The sequence below is a fragment of the Halichoeres trimaculatus genome, unplaced genomic scaffold (assembly GCF_033239565.1).
Source record: "Halichoeres trimaculatus isolate MK-OKI-2021-1 unplaced genomic scaffold, fHalTri1.1 fHalTri1_scaffold_22, whole genome shotgun sequence".
NCBI classification, from domain to species: domain Eukaryota; kingdom Metazoa; phylum Chordata; class Actinopteri; order Labriformes; family Labridae; genus Halichoeres; species Halichoeres trimaculatus.
In genome coordinates, this window is record NW_027437200.1 from 21,855,735 (window position 1) to 21,874,547 (window position 18,813).

The 18,813-nt window shown below is 38.0% G+C and overlaps 2 protein-coding genes across 3 annotated transcripts in view; both read left to right on the plus strand.

The window, feature by feature from the left end:
• The first annotated feature begins 1,256 nt into the window (after positions 1–1,256).
• syt4 (synaptotagmin IV) lies at positions 1,257–7,829 on the plus strand. Its single transcript, XM_074698887.1, has 5 exons — positions 1,257–1,681; positions 3,483–4,099; positions 4,196–4,519; positions 5,386–5,506; positions 6,592–7,829. The coding sequence occupies exons 1-5, from the start codon at positions 1,648–1,650 to the stop codon at positions 6,909–6,911; spliced, it is 1,416 nt and encodes a 471-aa protein (XP_074554988.1). The 5' UTR covers positions 1,257–1,647; the 3' UTR covers positions 6,912–7,829.
• Positions 7,830–10,452: 2,623 nt separating this feature from the next.
• The window catches only part of LOC141784095 (urea transporter 1), a 12,996-nt gene continuing 4,635 nt past the window's right edge, over positions 10,453–18,813 (plus strand). For both annotated transcript variants that reach the window (XR_012597415.1, XM_074661797.1), the window contains exons 1-5: positions 10,453–10,705; positions 11,707–11,896; positions 12,494–12,622; positions 13,648–13,837; positions 17,975–18,122. Coding sequence is in view for 1 of the 2 variants with exons in the window: in XM_074661797.1 (XP_074517898.1) it covers positions 10,576–10,705; positions 11,707–11,896; positions 12,494–12,622; positions 13,648–13,837; positions 17,975–18,122 (787 nt within the window). In the remaining variant the exon portion in view is untranslated. The remainder of the gene's footprint in view (positions 10,706–11,706; positions 11,897–12,493; positions 12,623–13,647; positions 13,838–17,974; positions 18,123–18,813) is intronic.

Here is an 18,813-nt window from a genome sequence, read left to right on the forward strand (position 1 = left end):
TTGCCCAAAATTTTGGAATTTTGACTAAAAACTTAAAAAACCTTGACAGACTATTAAAAAAATCTTTGTTTAGATCTTTGACTTATTATTTGAACATATTTGCTCAAGATTAAGAGATCTTGACTTAGATTTTTTTAAAAACATTAGCTATATGTTAAGAAATCTTGCGCAAGTATTTACAAAGCATTACACAAGATTTAGAAATCTTGACTAAATACTTAAAAACCTTGAAAGGATATTTGAAAAGCTTTCCTAAGATCTTTGACTTCTTATTTGAAACTCTTTGCTCAAGATCTTGACTTCACTGTTGAATATCTGGGCTCAGTATTTGAAAATCTTGACTTCAAATTTTAAAATATGAGCGTTATACTGCGCAAATATTTACAAATTATTACTCAAGATTAAGAAACTTTGACTAAATACTTAAAAACCTTGACAGAATATTCAGAAATCTTTGCTCAAAATTTAGAAATCTTGACTTCAAATTTTGAAACATTAGCTAAATATTTAGAAATCTTGTGCAAATATTTACAAACCATTTCTCAAGATTTAGAAAGATTTAGAAGATTTAGAAGAAATACTTAAAAACCTTGACAGAATATATTTATATATATATATAAAAATCTTTGCTCAGATCTCTGACTGCGTATTTGAAACTCTTTGGTCAAGATTTGGATATCTTGACTTCATCTTTGAAAATCTGGGCTCAGTGTTTAGAAATCATAGCTTAATGTTTAGAAAGGAAACATATGAAGACTAAATATTTAGAAATGTAGCTTAATATTTGGAACCAGAAAATGTATTCATAACATTTCACTTTTAGATGAAATATTTAACATTTATTTACAATATTTGACAAATATATTTCACAAATGTTCCTCGAAATCTTCTTAAAAAATGTCTTTAAACTAAATTTGGAGAATAGTTGTTTTATATTGTGCTGAACTTTACAATCAATGCCCCATAAAGTTGTTCCCTACATAGCAAAACAGGTTTTATCCTTGTTACAGCTCATTTTTAATGTGATGTATTGATTCCAAGAAATATACAAGAGTGGGAAAATTGTTACAACAAGCTCCGGTCTCCCCTACATGTCTCCTTTTTGGATACTTCTTCATGTTTTCTTTGTTTTCTGGGTCGTTTTCCCCCCTCATTGGTTGATTGACTCAGAAAAGGAAGCACACTCTCATAAAACTCACAGACGCATGCGCAGAGAGGAGCAGGGAGCACTCAGCCTCTATCAATCAGGTAATTTGGCTGCCTCGCTGTGCGGCTATACCAGGGTCCTGATTCACGGCCTGCCTACGTCACATATGCGTCAGCAGTGATGAGCTCAGCGTACCCTGACGGGAGGGGAGGGGGAGACGGGTGTTGCCGCCTCTGAGACTCACGCAGCACCGAGAAACAGCAGCAGCAGCAGCAGGAGCAGCAGCAGCATCTCCATCCTCCTCCTCCGAGGGAAGAAAACAAGGCGTCTCTTCACACACACACACCAGGCCTGGGGAGGGAAATCTAGGCCCAGATACTCGGGAATAAAAAACAGTCCGCTTCGGCTCCAGGGGAGTGTCTCCTGGGTTAAAAAGGGGAGAAGGAGAGGGATACACGGAGCGACAGCAGGCGGAGAATTCAGCACCTCGGTCAGCGACGATGGCGCCATTCGCGGTGGAGGGCGATCAGCTGGGTGAGTATGACTCACTGAGAAATCCACATTCACGGAGTGTGTGTGAACAGTTAGTATAACACACCTGCAGCCATTTTGAGATTGACATCTTGGCTTCTTGTTCCAAATATTGTCAGCTCGTTAATTTCTCAAACAGGCGTCGAAAAGGCATTTTACAGAGCCTCCATTTTGGTGCTGGCTTCCAGTTATTCTCAGTCACAGAAAGGTGATGTTGGCCCTTTTGAATTGCGTCATGTTATTTTTCATTCGTTATGTGTGGTTTGACAGTGAAGCCCCCAAACAACCTACCCCCAACCCCAGTGTTTAAAAAAAAAAAAAAAAACAACAACCTAGAAATGTTTATAAAAGATTTCAGATTAAAGTGGTACATTCACTGATTTAAGGACCTGGACAAAGGGCGGATACAGAGAAACAGGCCCAGTGAATCCAGTCACAGTGATATACAGGCTCAATATCCACCCATCCCCTCCTGTTTATGGCAGTACCAGGAAAGCTTTTATCGAGCCCCTCGAGTGCAGGAAATGGTTTCTTTTCAGGGGCGTTGCTCGACATCCTGGGTCCAATGGAAACATCATTTATCATCATACAGGCACCTTTAAAGACAGAAATAGCCTCATTAATTCATTAATTTAAGAAATATATTTACGCACTTTGATTTTAATCCAAGCTTCATCCCTGACAGGTCACATTGGGGCTAAATGCTAGTGTTAAGGACAATTATTTGAAGAAAAAAAAAAAAAAGGCCACTAGAAAAAAAAAAGTCGAATTTTATTTTTTATTAATATTTTTTATGAGACAAAATTTAGACCCCCCCCCCCAAAAAAAAAAATAAAAAATAAATAAATAATCGATAAAAATATAATAATAATAATAATAATAATAATAATAATAATAATAATAATAATAATAATAATAAATCAATAAATAAAAGAAAAAATCTAAAAAAATAAATAAAAATAAATAAATAAAAAATAAAATAATAAATAATAAATAAATAGATAAATAAGATAAAATAAAATAAAAAAAATAATAAAAATAGTAACAACAAAAACAAAAAATATTTCTTCTTATTTTTTGTTTTTGTTGTCTGCAGTCAGAATGATCCACTGAACTTGGCGCTGGGCAGATTGAATTATTTTGCATATAAAAAAAGGGGCGGAGCCTGGAATTCAGTTCTGGATGGGCCAGACAAACTTTGTCTGGGCCCTATGCTTGAAAAGTTTGTAGATCGTAAATTTATTCAATAAAAGAGGTTTAATCAATGCTTTAAGTGCAAAAATATTTCCTTCTTTCTTTAATCTGCTTGCACATGCAAAATGAAATGTGATTAATATCCACAGCAACCCTGTGATTAATCTGATTTAATATTTTAACCCATTGACAGCACTACTCAAAACAAAATTCAAGTCAATTGTCGTATTTTGATAGATTAAAGACTTGTGATTAACTTGGTTAAGTTTTTTTTATCACGAATGAAAATGTTAAATCGAAAAATTTGAGATTTTTATTAAAGAAAATAATATTTGTTACCACATTTACAGAAAAAAAGTACCAAAAATTGGTACTGTTGAGTATCGATACCAATCGCCAGTCAATAGGCATCTGTACCGTACTGTTTCAGATGTGAAAGGCACCCATCGCTAACTGCCATCCTGTTGATAAAATCATTTTTAACACTCCTGTAGAAAGAAAAGGTTTGGGTTATTGATTGATTGATTGATTTGTAACATGAATAGTAAAAATGTTGTTCTTGATGATTGACCATAGCTCCTCTCCCCTCTATCTTTCCTGTCCTCCACAGTGGCCATGCCAGTCGGCGTTGCAGTGATGAGTGTCTTTGGCCTCGTCTTTACCGTGTCAGCATTTGCATGGATCTGCTGCCAGCGCAAAACCAACAAATCCCAGACGACACCACCCTACAAGTTTGTGCACATGCTCAAAGGAGTCGACATCTACCCCGAGAGCCTCAGCGGCAAGAAGAAGTTCGCTGCATCCGACAGCGCAGCGACCAATGACAGCAGCAAAACCGACGTAAATGGGAACTGTCACACCGCGTCGCTAATGAGTCACGCCGGCAACGGGAAACCATCTGCGTACCCCAACGACTCCAGACACATCCTGCACCTGGACCTGGAGAAACGCGACTTGAACGGCAACTTTGCAACCAAACCGTTCCAGCAGCCCCAGAAGATTCGGAGCTCCCCAGACCTGGAGCTACCGTCCCCCCATGCAGGGTTCACCCAGCCGGGGATGACAGACCACCACGACCTCCCTTCACCTTCCAGCACCCTCTCCAGCCAGGCACCCACCCCAGCTGTTGATAAGCCCCAGGGAGAGGAGAAGGAGGGTGGGCTGGGAACTCTCCACTTCTCTCTGGAATACCAGCCTGAGAGAAAAGCATTCGTCGTCCATATTAAGGTGACGTCATTAGCAATCGATCGTATATATCATTTTTTATTGATGATTATTATCTTTAAATCTAGTCTCACATTCTCATTTCTCATTTTGATTTAGGAAGCCCATGGCCTGACCCCCACCGACGATCAATCACTGACCTCCGACCCCTACATCAAGCTAACCCTGCTGCCAGAGAAGAAGCACAGAGTGAAGACCAGAGTTCTAAGGAAGACCCTGGACCCCGCCTTTGATGAGACCTTCAGTTTCTACGGGATCCCACTTTCCAGAGTGTCCGAGTTGGCCCTTCACTTCATGGTCCTGAGTTTTGATAGGTTCTCCCGCGACGAGGTCATTGGAGAGACCCTGGTACCTTTGTCTGGGATTGATCTGTCGGAGGGTCGTGTTCTGATGAGCCGTGAGATCATCAAGAGGAATGTCAAGGTACGATCGCCAACAATTCTGTTTTGGTAACTTAGTTGTTGACTATTGAAAATCCCCAAACTTTTCCGTGAAGTACCTTTCCATTGTCTAATTTTGACCAAGTGTCAGTCAATGAATCACCCAATAAAGCTTTCCATCTTTATCAATACTTCACAACCAAAAGTTACCCTGTGATGGTGCAACGGAATAACATTCAAAAGTCCAATGAAGATTTGAGAAAACAGCTGAATATCGGAGCTGGATTCATATCACAAAGTGCAGTTTCTTGGAAATCCCAAACCATGACATACTTCCCGATATCTTTCTATCTATATACATCTATGGAATAGAATAGACTGACAAAGTGACTAAGCAAGACGATCTATCAAGGGAGTTGGGTACGACAATCACCAGGGCAGGAAGTGTAGGGACCTGAAAGGAGAAGAGAGACGTGACCACAAAGTAAAAACCAGCGTTGAAAGTCTGGCCGTTTACACGACAACGGTTTTAGGGTATTGATACAGTGAGCTTGTGTTTTCAGTGGAAACTCTACTTCAGTGGAGATCTACCAAAAGCTGCTTTTGGACAAGACAGTTGAAGACCCAACTACACCTCGCAAAATCTTTTTTAGAGACTTTCACGCCTCATTGAGGATCTGTAAGCTCGTGTTCACAGGGGCTCCTGATGAACCATGAGAAGGACACAGAGAGTTTCATGTCGATAGATTTATTGATGAATGGATACACAGACAGACCTATAAACAGTCTGGTAGACTGGTAGACTGGTCTGCCACCCAAAGTGTAGCCTGAGAGTTCACTTCCTCTGTCTTTGTGAAACTACCGCCTGTTATTACATCACGTCATTCATTCATCCCTGTCTGTCTGCAGAAGTCGAGAGGCCGCGGTGAGCTGCTGCTGTCCCTGTGTTACCAGTCCACTACCAACACTCTGACCGTGGTTGTGCTAAAAGCTCGCCACCTGCCAAAGACTCAGAACAACGGGCCTACAGGTACTAACCATTTTAAGATGCTCTCAGTAGTAGTTAGCCTAGCCCAGGGTCTGCAACCTTTAGGCATTTTCTTCAGCTCAACTGGATTATAGACATACCAAAGCCACAAAACTACTTTATCCTCACTATAAAGACAACAAAGCGGATAACTTTCTAAACATAGTTAAAATCTAGTGAAAAGTTATCCAAACAAAATGTTTTTTGAATTTATAAAATTGCACGTAATTTTTTTTTAAATGTGTAAAAATCAAAATATTTGCTGAAATTACAAAAATGTTCATACATTTGCAAAAATGAAAAATGTAGAATTTTTTAAGATTTTCAAAAGATTTTTTGAAAAATTACCAAATTTTTTTAATTTAAAAATGTTCACATTTTTTAATTTTTCAATTTTCAAAATAAAAAAAGCAAAATTTTGCATCTATTAAATAAGTAAAATTTGAGAAAAAAATGGCAAAAATTTTCAAGAATTCTAAAAATTAAAAAAATTGCAAAGGATTTTAAAAGGTGAATAAAAATCAAACTTTTTGAAATTAAAAAAAACCTTGCAAAAAAAAGAAATTTCAAACATTTGCAAATTTTGAAAGTTTGCAAGAGTTTGCAAAAATTTCAAAAATTTCTGAATTTTAAATATTTTCAAAAGATTTTTAAAAACTTAACAAAACTCAAATTTTTAAGATCAAAATTTTCTGCTTTTTTTTTATTTTAAACATTTTTGGAATACAATACATTTCCAAAATTTTCAAATAATTTTCAAAAAATTGAAAAAAACAAAAAAAGCAATATTTTGCATTAATCAAATGAGTGAAATTTGAAAAAAATTGACAAAAATTTTCAAGAATTTTTAAACGTGAAAAATCTGCAAAATATTTCAAAAAGTTAACAAAAAATTCAAAACTATTTGAAATAAAAAACTTTAAAAATAAATTAAAAAAAAGAAAATTCAAAGATGCAAATTTTGAAAGTTTGCAAAAAAAATGCAATTCAATACATTACCAAAAATAAAAAAAAAAGTTGCAATTTCAGAATTTATTTAAACACACAGAGTCACACTCATGCTCTGTTTTCTGTTTCCCTGTTTTTAGATCCCTACGTCAAGGTCAACATGTACCATGGCAAGAAACGCGTGTGCAAGAAGAAGACCCACGTGAAGAAATGCTCCCCCAACCCGGTCTTCAACGAGCTCTTTGTCTTTGACCTGCCTTCCAACGAGGGCCTGATGGACACCAGTGTGGAGCTCCTGCTGATGGATTCTGACACAGGCAGCTCGCGCTCCCCCAGCACCACCATAGGGCGCCTGGTATTAGGCACGTCGGCGATGGGCACCCCTGGCGAGCACTGGAGAGAGATCTGCGACCATCCGCGTCGTCAGATTGCCAAGTGGCACATCCTGTCAGAAGATTAAACCCTGTCGTGCTGTTCAGTTCTCTTATCGGTAACCGGTCTAGTCAAACCTTCAGAGGGGAGGAATGCAGCGTGTGGTGTTCAGTGTAAAAGTTTGTCTGTACCTTATGGACTCATGGTGAATGAGGGCAGATGGGAAACAGAGTGGGGGGTTTGTTCGATGCTCTGTGTACCTCTGTGTGTGTACCTGTGTGTGTGTGTGTGTGTGTGTGCGTGCGGGGTTGAGGATTAATGGTTTCATCTCTTTCAACACTTTGAAGTTATTGGGGTTCCCTGAGGACAGTGGAGCATGATGAAGCGAACCACAAAGCTTTAAGATAATCCCAAAAACTGTGACTGAAACTCATCTGGTAACACGCATCATTATCTCCACGCCAGTTTCCGATCACAACAGTAACCATGGGCTGTTTTTATTCTCGTAACCTTGCTTGTCCTCTCCGTTTCTGTTTTTGCTGAGTCATAATCTGTTCTGTGAAAACCAGGATGAGCCGCAACTTGACAATGATGTAAAAATGTACGATTAAAGCTGGTTTATAAGAGTGTTTTCTTCATAAAGACGTTTAGAATGTCTCTGATTCATGATTGTTTTTTTGTCTAAGACTTCCTTTGCTTCATTTTTTAAAGTGCTTTTTTTATAAATCGTTGGTGTAGAATGAGGAAGGAGGTTAAAGGGTTAAAGGCAGTGCAGGAACAGGCAGAGTGCACTGTGGTGTGTGTGTGTGTGTGTGTGTGTGTGTGTGTGTGTGTGTGTGTTTCCATGTTTTGATAAGCAATTGCTTGTGCTTGTACAGCTGTATGAAAGTAGGGGTGCACACCAGTGTTTGTGAGCTCTGAAGCGATGCACATGATGTTTCCTGTTGGTGTTTGGTCCTTACTTTGAGCACAAAGACAGCTGGAGTGTAAATGTATGTACCTTACTATAAAACATGGCAAGTTCTAAGAAAAGAAAAGTTTGATGTCTTCATTGAATGACTTGTGTTTGTCAAGTTTTTTTAATATATATATATATATATATATATATATATATATATATATATATAATTATGTATTTATTTATCTATTTTATTTTATTTTATTTTTATTTATTTATTTGTTTATTTATTTATTTATTTATTTATTTTGGGGGGGGCTATTTACTTTTTTTATAGACATAGAAAAATACTAACTAAAGAAGAAACAGCAAAATCAAAAAAGAAAGGAAGCCTATCCCCTACACCCTCACCCAGAAGAGAAAGAAAAAAAGAAAAAAGAAACAAAAAAACTCAAGAAATGAAGAATGCATGTCGATATTTTCATATGTGCTATCAGTCCATAGAGCGAAACATATGCAGATTTTAAAAATTTGCAAAAACAAACAAAAAAAAAATCATAAATTTGCAAAAAAAAAAAAATTACAATTTTGAAATTTCTGACATTTAGCAAAAACATTTTTTTCAAAAGAATACTTAAATTTCCTAAAAATAAAATTTAAATTTCACCCTCACCCAGAGGGTAAAAAAATAAATAAAAAAAACAAACAAAAAAACCTAAGAAATGAAGAATGCATGTCCATTTTTTTTCATACGTGCTATCAGTCCGTAGAGCGAAACATATGCAGATTTTAAAAATTTGCGAAAACTAAAAAAAATAATAATACTAATAATAATTTGTAAATTTGCAAAAAAAAAATCTACAATTTTGAAATTTCTGACTTTTTGCAAAAACATTTTTTATCAAAAGAATACTTAAATTTCCTAAAAGTAAAATTTAAATTTCACCCTCACCCAGAAAGGAAAGAAAAAAAGAAAAAACAAACAAAAAAACTAAGAAATGAAGAATGCATGCTATTTTTTCATACGTGCTATCAGTCTGTAGAGCGAAACATTTGCAGATTTTAAAAATTTGCGAAATCTAAAAAAAAAAAAAAAAAAAAAAAAAAAATTCGTGAATTTGCAAAATAAATCTACAATTTTGAAATTTCCGACATTCCGCAAAAAGATTTTTTTTTTCAAAAGAATACTTAAATTTTCTGAAAATAAAATTTAAATTTCACCCTCACCCAGAAAGGAAAGTAAAAAAGAAAAAAAACAAAAACAAAACAAAAAACTAAGAAATGAAGAAAGTATGAGTAGATTTAAAAAAAAATCTCAAAAACTAAAAAAAAAAAATCCCTATGGCCCCTCCTGCAGATGGTGAGCCCATTGGAAGGGGGTGCCATGTTTCCTCTTAGGGCTGTGCCTGGCTGGGCCCCAGGCACTCACCATCGAGCCCCACCCCCCAGGCCTAGCTTTTTAAAAAGAATACTTAAATTTGATAACATTTCTTAATAATATCACTCAACTTTCTTTTTTTTGTTGTTTGCTAAAGTTTTGCCACATATCAGTTACAACCATAGACTGTAAAAAAAAAATGGAAGTTGTCTTGCCTGGTTCAAAGTGAAGTCACCACAAAAACTGCTCCCCCTGGTGGCTGGCTGCAGTGTAGGTCAAAAGAAGCCATCTCCCCAGTCATTCCAGATGGGCTGTGGTCAAACTTAAAAAAATTAATACACCTTGAAGAAATGTTTCTATCATTTGGCTGCCTTCTATTCAGGTCCTCTTTTTTCTGAAAAGTTTCGTTTTCATTAGTTATACGAGGTTAAAACGAGGCTTTACATCACATTTAATGATGATTGACAGCTGACGTTCTCGTGAATTTTTTGTGGGATTTTGAAATAGGTCAGGAGGGAGAGCCAAGAAGTGATTAGACTCTCAAAAGAAGAAATAATTTATATTTTTGTCTGATTTGAGTTCAAAAATGTACACTGGTAAATGGTGGAGCCATGGTGTCTACTCTTTATACGGCCTATGGTTACAACTCTCAGGCAAACGATGGCTGCGTGAGGCTCCAGAGCCACAGGTTGTAGACCCTTGAGCTACAGTGCCTCAGTGCCTCACCTTTAAAGGTTAACCTAGCTGGAGAAGAGGGAGCACTTTTTTTCCAGAACATAAAAATAAAATAGACTTCCTGGAATAAATAAACAAAGGTTTAAATATCTTAAGTTGGTGAAATGGAAAGCTTTAAAAAAGCATTTTAATAAAGTGTCATTTTATTGAATTATTTATTTCCTCCTGGGACTTAAACCCTTGGCGACACTCCTGGTGCTGCTAATCTGGTTGATTTGTGGTCTTTGTTAGACTATAATAGGCTTAAGACAGCCGCTAATAACATGAAGCATTTGAGGAAAGAGACTGGAGCTACAACAGAAAATATTTCCTGTGAATGTAACTAACGATGAGCGTGTCAAAGATACCTCCCTTAACTTTCCATCTGTGACGTCCATTTGGACAGGAGTGTCACTCTGATTGATTTTATAATCTGATGTAGACTATTGCTTTCACCTGCTGCACTTTGAGTTAGCCCAGGGCTCTGTTTGGAAAACCTTTATCAAGACATGTCACTGAACTCGCTCCTGGTCTTGAATGGCTGGTCTGAACTGGAGTTGACGTATCAACCAATCAAACAAAGACCAGGCCAGAGACCCCGCCCCCTTCCTACTGATGCCTCAGAGAGAGGGGGAAACAGAAGGGACAGAAAGGACTGAGGTGGAAGAGAAGTAAGGAGCAACAGGAGAAAAGACATTTGGAGGAGGAAATCCAAACGGATTTTTGTTTTTAATTTACCTCTGTAGTTCAGCAGCTTGACAGATGCTGAAGGATGTGGAACCAGAACCAGAACCAGAACCAGGGGTGGTGGAGGCCAGCGTCTGTCAGCGTGTGCTGAAAACTCTGCTCTTGTGTACTGGGGACATGGAGCATCTGGTTAAGTTCATGAAGGGTAGGAAAACTCATTGTACACATCTAAACAGTAAATAAATGTATTGAATGCAGCAGTTTTAATCATTTAAAATGTAAAAGAGGATTTATTTGTTAATTTATTATTATTATTTATTTATTTATTTTTTTTCATTTTTTGTATTGGAGACACAATCAAAGGTAATACATGATTTTTTTATTTATTTATTTATTTTTTTTTAACAAAACCAACCTTAACAACACATTGTCTTTACATTCAAAGAAAATTATAAAACATACAAATCAGGTTCACACAATAAAATAACAAAATATATAGTTCTAGTATAAAATGAATAGAATAAAAATGAACTAATAAAATATAATCATAATAATTAAATATATTTATTTAGAGTATAATATTATTTTAATAATATATTAAAAAAATAAATAAAAAGGAGATTACCAAATAGCAAGCGCTGGTAAAAAAATGAAAATAAAATAAAAATAAGTAATAATAATAAAAAAAATAATAATAGTAATAAAAATTAAAAACAGAGAGACTGGCTATAGAAAAAATAAGATACATAGTTCTAGTATAAAATAAAAAAAAGAAACAAATAAAATATAATCATATTAAAAATATATATATATATATATATATATATATATATATATATATATATATATATATATATATATATATATATATATATATATATATATATATATATAATTTTAATATTATATTAAAAATAAATAAATAAAAAGGAGGTTACCAAATAAGCAAGCCTTGGAAAAAAAAAATACAATAAAAAAAAAAAAGAGAGAGACTGGCAATGTCTGAATATAGTCAATAAAACAATTGCTGTTTTTTTTTTAAAACTAATAGAGCTTCCCTTCACTGTTAGATTCACCTGTGAAGGGGATGTTTGTCACCTCTGAACCTCTTGTCTCAATAATTCACTTGAGAACAAACAACTTATTTGTGGATAACTTTAAGGGAACTGTGGTAAGGACTGTATACTTTGTTTTCTCCGTCTTCAGACAAGTTTATTGTCCTGCAGCTGGTGGTGTGTTGTCTGCGAGGAGTGTCCAGGGTGACGCTGGCCAACAACCCGCTGAGTGGTGCTTTCATCTTGGCTGCACTGTACTGGGCCTCCCCCTGGCAGGGCCTCCTGGGCACTCTTGGTGTACTGGTGTCTACTCTAACAGCTGTTATCCTGGGGCAGGACAGGTGGGGGAGTTCAAGTGTTTACAGAACTTTACAACTACAGTTCAACAACACTAACGTTAGACGGTCTGTCTCCCTTTGTCCTGTGCCAACTCATCTTATCATATCAAGTATGTTTCCAAAAGACAAAGTTTTGTATACCCAGTGTTTATCAAGAGTTCTTTTATTTGAGTTTATCTGGAATCCAATATCCAAACTTAGTTTTTTTACAGGCCCGACAGCCCCAGGCCCACCCACTGTCTTCTTTCACAACTTAAACTTTTCTCTAAAAATTTGTTGTTATAAAAGGAGCCAAGTTTGGCAAGTTTGAGCTTGTTGTTTAAAAAAGTTCTGACTCATTCAGCCTCATCTTTTACTGGTAAGACTAGACAGTGATTTTAGGAAAAACTGTAGATTTTTGTCTTGTATCTAACAGTGGTTAATGTTTCTGCTCTTACAGCCTATAATACATGGAAAGTTGAGACGGCACAGCCCATTGGTGCGTTAGAGCCGACACCATTGAGAGCCATTGCCATCTGATGCAGTACAAAAAGTCTTTTAAAATATATGAAGTGTGTATTTGATGTCTGATGCTTTCTGCTGTGTTTGTGTTTCTTCCAGTGGAGAGATATCTGGAGGTCTCCATGGTTTTAACGGCATGTTGGTGTCACTGCTGATCGGAGAGTTCAGCTCTGCTGATGACTGGTACTGGTGGCTGCTGCTGCCTGTCTGCTTTGGGTCAGCAACATGGTAAGGCACAAAGCCCGGGCGCTGAATGCTAACACGTGTTTTCTGGAGCCAGCTCCAAGTGGACATTCAACGAACTCTGGTTTTTAGCACGTCCACATTGCCTCATATCTTTAGATCCAAGGCTTGAAGTTGACAATTGACTTGATTAAAACCAATCGGATTTGGTGACTTATTGATAAACTCATAATATATCTCGGGTCCTCATCTGAAATTCAATATAATACCAAACTTGACCCCTAATGTCCCATAATTTGCTCTCTAGCGCCACCTAAGACCACTAAACAGCTCTAATGGGCAGTAGGAATGTGGTACAGACATCAGACAAATGTCAAAATGTTCGTCTTATTGAGACGCATATATCGTACACTGACACCCTTAACCTATCTCAAACAGGAAGCCAGCAATTTGCCTTTCACAATACAATTTGCCCACATTTTAAGCCCTTTTTCAAAAAGCTTCTCCTCTGACACCTTAAGTGGTACCGGCTAGAAATTCGCTTAGATGACAAAGTGGACACTGCTTTACAAATTCTTTTTCATGAATTTGTTGTTTCGGAAATGGTTTTTGAATGACAAGCCTTTAAAGTTGGTGAACCCCAAAGAACCCCTCCCAGCTCCCTCCATTAGAATGAATGAGAGGAGATGGATCACCTCCACACAAGCTGCAGCAAGGAGAGATTTGGTCAAAGTTATGGCATCTACAAGGAGTTCTTTCTAAAACTTCTGTCAGTTTCACTCCTCAGAGGGCAGCAGTTGGTGATGATGTCACACACTGATTAAGAGTTCCGTGCAGCTGGTCATGTGACTCACTAAAGGCGGGAAAATGCAGTTCTTTTCCACACACACTTTATAAAGGGATGGAACCTTGACAGTGGAGGTTAAACCAGCATGAAGGGACTGGCAGCAGCACTAGGACCTGATAAACACTGCTTGCAACTGTAATTATTGCATAACCATGGTGTCGTTTCATTTATCATTAAGACTGATTCCTGTTCAATCCCCCTCCTTCCCCACCTCCATCTCCAGTGTCTTCCTGTACAGTGGCCTTTCTTCAGTATTGGACCGCTGGGGCTTGCCTGCATCTGTGTTCCCGTTCAACATTGTTATAGTCCTTTACCTCCTGTGCTCTGGCTCTGAAAACCCATATTTCCCACAACACCCTGCTAAGCCTCCAGGAGGGCTGGATTCCAATGGCACTAAGCTGGTTATAACTGAGGTAAGGCAATCAGCACGACAGGTACATGTTCAAACTCAAAGAAAGCTGAAAAAAGGATCAGACAACTGTATAAGCCAGGAAGAGTTACACTTTTTCTACTTGTTTACCAGTTGAAGGTCCCATATTCTGCTCCTTTCCAGCAGTTTAATCTGGATCATTGATGTCTTCATGAAATGGTAGTAACATGTTTTGGTCCAAAAAGCCAATAAATCAAGCACAGCAGCATTGTTTCCAGGCTCTCATAGCCCCTCTGTTCAGAACGCTCTGATTTAGTGGGCGTGGCCTTCATATGTAAATGAGCCACTGCTGATACCGCCCCGCTCTTCCACGTCACTGAGAGCGGCGCCACGAGCTCCGAGTGCACAATGTTTAGAAAACAGAGAAGCTCGTTTACTGCAACATTACAGGCTAAAACAACAGGCTAACTGCAGCTAAAGTTAGCATCCTGAAGCTAACACAGAGACAGGGGGGACACTGAGGAAAAGCTCTTCCATCTGCTCCACAGCACACAGCATTTAAAATACTCACATTTCCAGGGTCCCAGGTTTGTTGGAGGATGGTTGGTAATGCGCCTGGATTCAGGACCAGTCTATTGGCTAGCCCTCTGTTGGACTGTCCAAAGTTGGAAAAGCAGTCGGCCGTGAAGTGACTAGCACACACATGCTCAGTTTTACTGAGTGTAGCTGGAACATTTCCTGATAAATGAACTCTAGACACTTAGTCTGTCTTCTTCTGAGATGGGAAGCTTGTGCATGGAACCAGCATGGTTATGTGGCTGATTACAGCCAAAAACAGAGCAGTGATGGCTCTTCAACTTTGGCATTCTCCAAAAGTAACTTAAGTATAGATCCTCCCAAAACCAACTTAAGTACGCTATCAAAGTACTTTTTGTTCCTTTACACCACTGGTTTCACAACAGATATATCACAGATATGTGTCTTTTAAATTAAAAGGTTTCTAAAACTAAAGATTTTAAGCTAGGCTACAGCCTTTTTGTTTGTGCTTCTGTCTTGTTGCTGCTTGGTGCATTGGTCCACAGCACATTGACTTATAAACACATCTATCGCCCCAGCTTCCAACCAGTTACTAAGCAACAACTCCAGATAGACCCTGTTTTAAATTAATGACCAAAATCAACATTTTTAATTGACCCTTTTGGTGACTGAGTCAGCTGAGATGAAACTGTTGGTTTAACTTCTTTATGTAAGTTTCTGTGACCTGTTGAGCATGCAGGCTGGGGCACAGTGTGCTTTGCCAAAGAAAAGGAGGGAATCAGCGACTGAATGTCAATGAAGTGTTTCTGAAAGACTTCTGGAGAACTCTGACAAAAGAGTGAAAGCTCTCAGCTGTGGCGGCAGTTTTTTTATCTCTTTTCTCTTGTTTCCTGCAAAAAAAGTGATGTGATCCTAACTTAACAACGACCCATCCTCTTCCACCAGGAACAAAAGTTTTTTACAAATACATGGTTAAGATCTGTGCAATCAAAGAGACAGCTACAAAGTGTAGTTTAATGGTGTGTGCTGGTACAGAGCTGGCCCAAGCCTCCTCTGTTTCTGCTCCAAAACAAGGCGACAGATTAATTAATGTTTGCTATCAAATGTTAGCAAAAAAAAAAAAAAGAAGTTAACACACTGTAAAAAGTGATTTTGCACTTTTGTTTTCCTAACATATAACTTTAAGTAAAAGATTATGGAAGTTGTTGAGATATCACATAACTGAAAGTTGGCTTCACCTTGGTCCCTGTATGTTTTGGTAATTGGGTTTTCCGTTTAGAAAAAAAAGAAAAGAGAAAAAAAAAAAAAAAAAAAAGAGTGGTTATTTGATTTTTGTTTTCAAATTTAGAAATAAAAATAATAACAATAAAAAAGGTTAATTTTTAATGTCAGGAGACAGAAACAAAAAAAAATGCTTTTGTTCATTATGTGCAACAGGAAGTTGCCTTTCAAAGTAAGAGCGCCAGTCAGGACAGTTCTGTGCCAGCTTTTCACTTTGATCCCTTTAAGGACCCTTTGAACCCTTGGACCCATGTAGTCTGCTTGATATAGTGTGAGGCCATTGTCAAATAAATAAGTGAAATATACATAAAATTCACATTAACTCTTGGTTTGTTATCTTATATAAGCTATTAGCTATACATGATCTCTACAAGTTTGATGAAGTAAGATACTAAGACTGAAGCAGTATTAACCCGATGTTTGCTTTATGGTAAGGCTGATGCTTCTTCTGTGTGTAGGTCCCACCTGGAAAATTAAATAGAAAACAAAACAAACAAACATGTCAGATTTCCTTTCTCCATAACCTTCTGTCCTACACAGCACTGTCCTGACGGGCGCTTTTACTTTGAAAGGCAACTTTTTTGTGCACTAATGAAAAATCTGGTGTTTTTCTGTTTCAGTCCTTTGGTATTTTACTTTCTGTTTGTAGAAACAGAAACGGAAAATCAACTGTTTTTCAATCTTCATTTCTAAATTTGAAAAACGAAAATCAATAAAACACTCTTTTTTTGTTTTGTTTTTTTAAAATATTGTTTTCTGTACAGAAAATCCAATTGCTGAAATATACACAGGCCCACCTCGACTACAAAATATGTTTCAACTTAAAAATCAGTTTGTTTGTTTTGATGGCATTTTGGAACCATGAGTGAGGAGGGAACACAGTGGATATAATCAGCTCAACCGACATCCTTTGTGGTTCTCTTGACTTTTTTTTTGCCAATTCAAATTATTTGACACCTCATGTTGAGTTGACTTTACTCAGTCAAAGCAACAAGATGACTTCATCAAATTGAGCCATTTTTTTTGTTTGTTTTTTTAAAGTGTATGAATATGAAGCCATTTAATAAACATCCAGTACTAAGACGTACAAGCAGGCCATTCTCTCCAGTGGGGGAATGGCGCTGTCAGGGCAATAGTACTTGAGTACAGCACAGTTAGGATGGACTAAAGCCCCGTTTCCACCAAGCAGTCCGGATTAGATCAGTACGGTTTGGTCCGGGTTGGATCAGTTAAGCCTGGTCCTGTTTGTGTTTCCACTGCCAATGGTGCCCCCTTGTGGTAGGGGGCATGTAAGCAGGATGCCGATAGCAGCATCGGTTACATAATAGTGTGATATCAAAGCAGTGCGACACAATGTACCCCGCTAAAAAATCCAACGAAGAAGAAAAACATGACTCAGTAAACCAAGAGCAATGATAGAAGACAACCAGCAATTTGTCTTCTTTGTGTTTTCCATGTGACCCTTTGATACAAAGTGCTATCAAGCTTTGTTTCAGAGAAGTCTGTGTGCTGTCAGGAGAAATGCAGCCGCTGTCGCACAGGAAGTGATGATTTTTTCAACCAATCCACTTACTGGGATCAGATTGGTTTGGTCTGGCACTACAATGGAAGGGTCCCAAAAATTGGGACCGTACGTCTCGGTTATTTGGGGATCTGTCCCGGGATTAGTCAGTGGAAACGCCAGGAGTGTGGTTCACTTTAGCAAACAAACTACAGTCATTGATTTGCTCAGTCACCCACTTTCCTACATGTTCGTCAGTATTTCTAGCAAAAAAAAAGAGGACAGGATCAAAACATATCCCCTTATTCTCTTTCCCATCCCTTTATTTTCCAGTGTGTTCTCTGTGTATTTCTGCTTCGTCTTTCCTGCCCCCATCCTAATCTTTGCCTCCTCCCTTCCTCCTCTAATCCTTTCCCTGAGTCTCTCCCAAGACAATGATGACGTCTTTCCTATTTATATTTAATGTTCCAAGCTTTCCCCCTCGGTGTAATGGCGGTCCAGCTGCAGACACACAAAAACATAAAATCTCTTTACGTCTTTAAATAGACCAGGCATGTGTACACATAATGAAGAGAAGCAAACAAGAGCAGCTGAGCAAAAGCAATAAACATAATTACCGTTTATGACTAGTAACTATCAGCTGCAGGCGAATGCATCTATCATGTTGCCATGGAAACTGATTTCTCTCTGACTGTTGGGAGTGCTGCGATTGTGTGTGTGTGTGTGTGTGTGTGGGTGGTGAGGAATGCATGTGTGTTAAATTTGATGTTGTAAAGAACAGTTACACATATTTTTTAGAAGCACCTTTTATTTACAGACAAGTGTCGAATGTTGTAAACTTCTTTCAAACGTCTCATGCAGGTCATGCGTGGTATTCCTCTTGGTGTGGGGCAGATCTTTGCCTGTGCAGCTTTGGGACCCTCCCTCCTGATACTAGCAGCCATACTACTTTACTCCCCCCTGCTGGCCTATCATGCTTTGCTTGGCTCAGCTGTTGGCACGTTGGCCGGTGAGTCTGGAGGGTAACTGCATATGGGTAAGATAATGAGTGTTAGCTCTGTTAGCGAATAGCATGATGCTACTCTGCCTTCTAGCATTCCCTCTGTTGCTGGGTTAGCACGGCTAGCTTGTCCATCTTATTGGAGATAGATCTTACGTTCCCAATAATGATGGATGGAAGGACAGGTCCATGTCGTCACTTCTTAGGTCACACCTGAAAACCAGCACGTAGTCCTCACCTCCTTCTCCTCACCTTGTGGGGAAACATCCGGCCTAGCACCAGTTAGTATTGAAATGCTACAGGCTGCTAACAGCTGATTTCACATGTAAACAATGCAGCCATGGTTAGGGATGTGTACCTTTCACATTTGAAAGGCTACGGTACCGGCAATGGAAAATCGCCTTCTCTTCCACTCACTTACAGTCACAAGGATGTGTTTAGGTACCTAAACATGGTACCTTTTGATTTTACATGAATCGATACCAAGTACATTTGACAGAATTCGGTTGGTACCTAAAAAAGTACCTAATTTGGTACCCATCCCTAGCCATGGTTACATGCAGGATCTCCATGACAAACAAATGAACCATACAACGCAATGATCCACTCCAAATACAAAGATGACAAAAAAAGAGATGAAAAAAATCACAAGAAGACACAGCTGCTGCAACAGGCAGCCACAACCAACAGAGCAGCACCT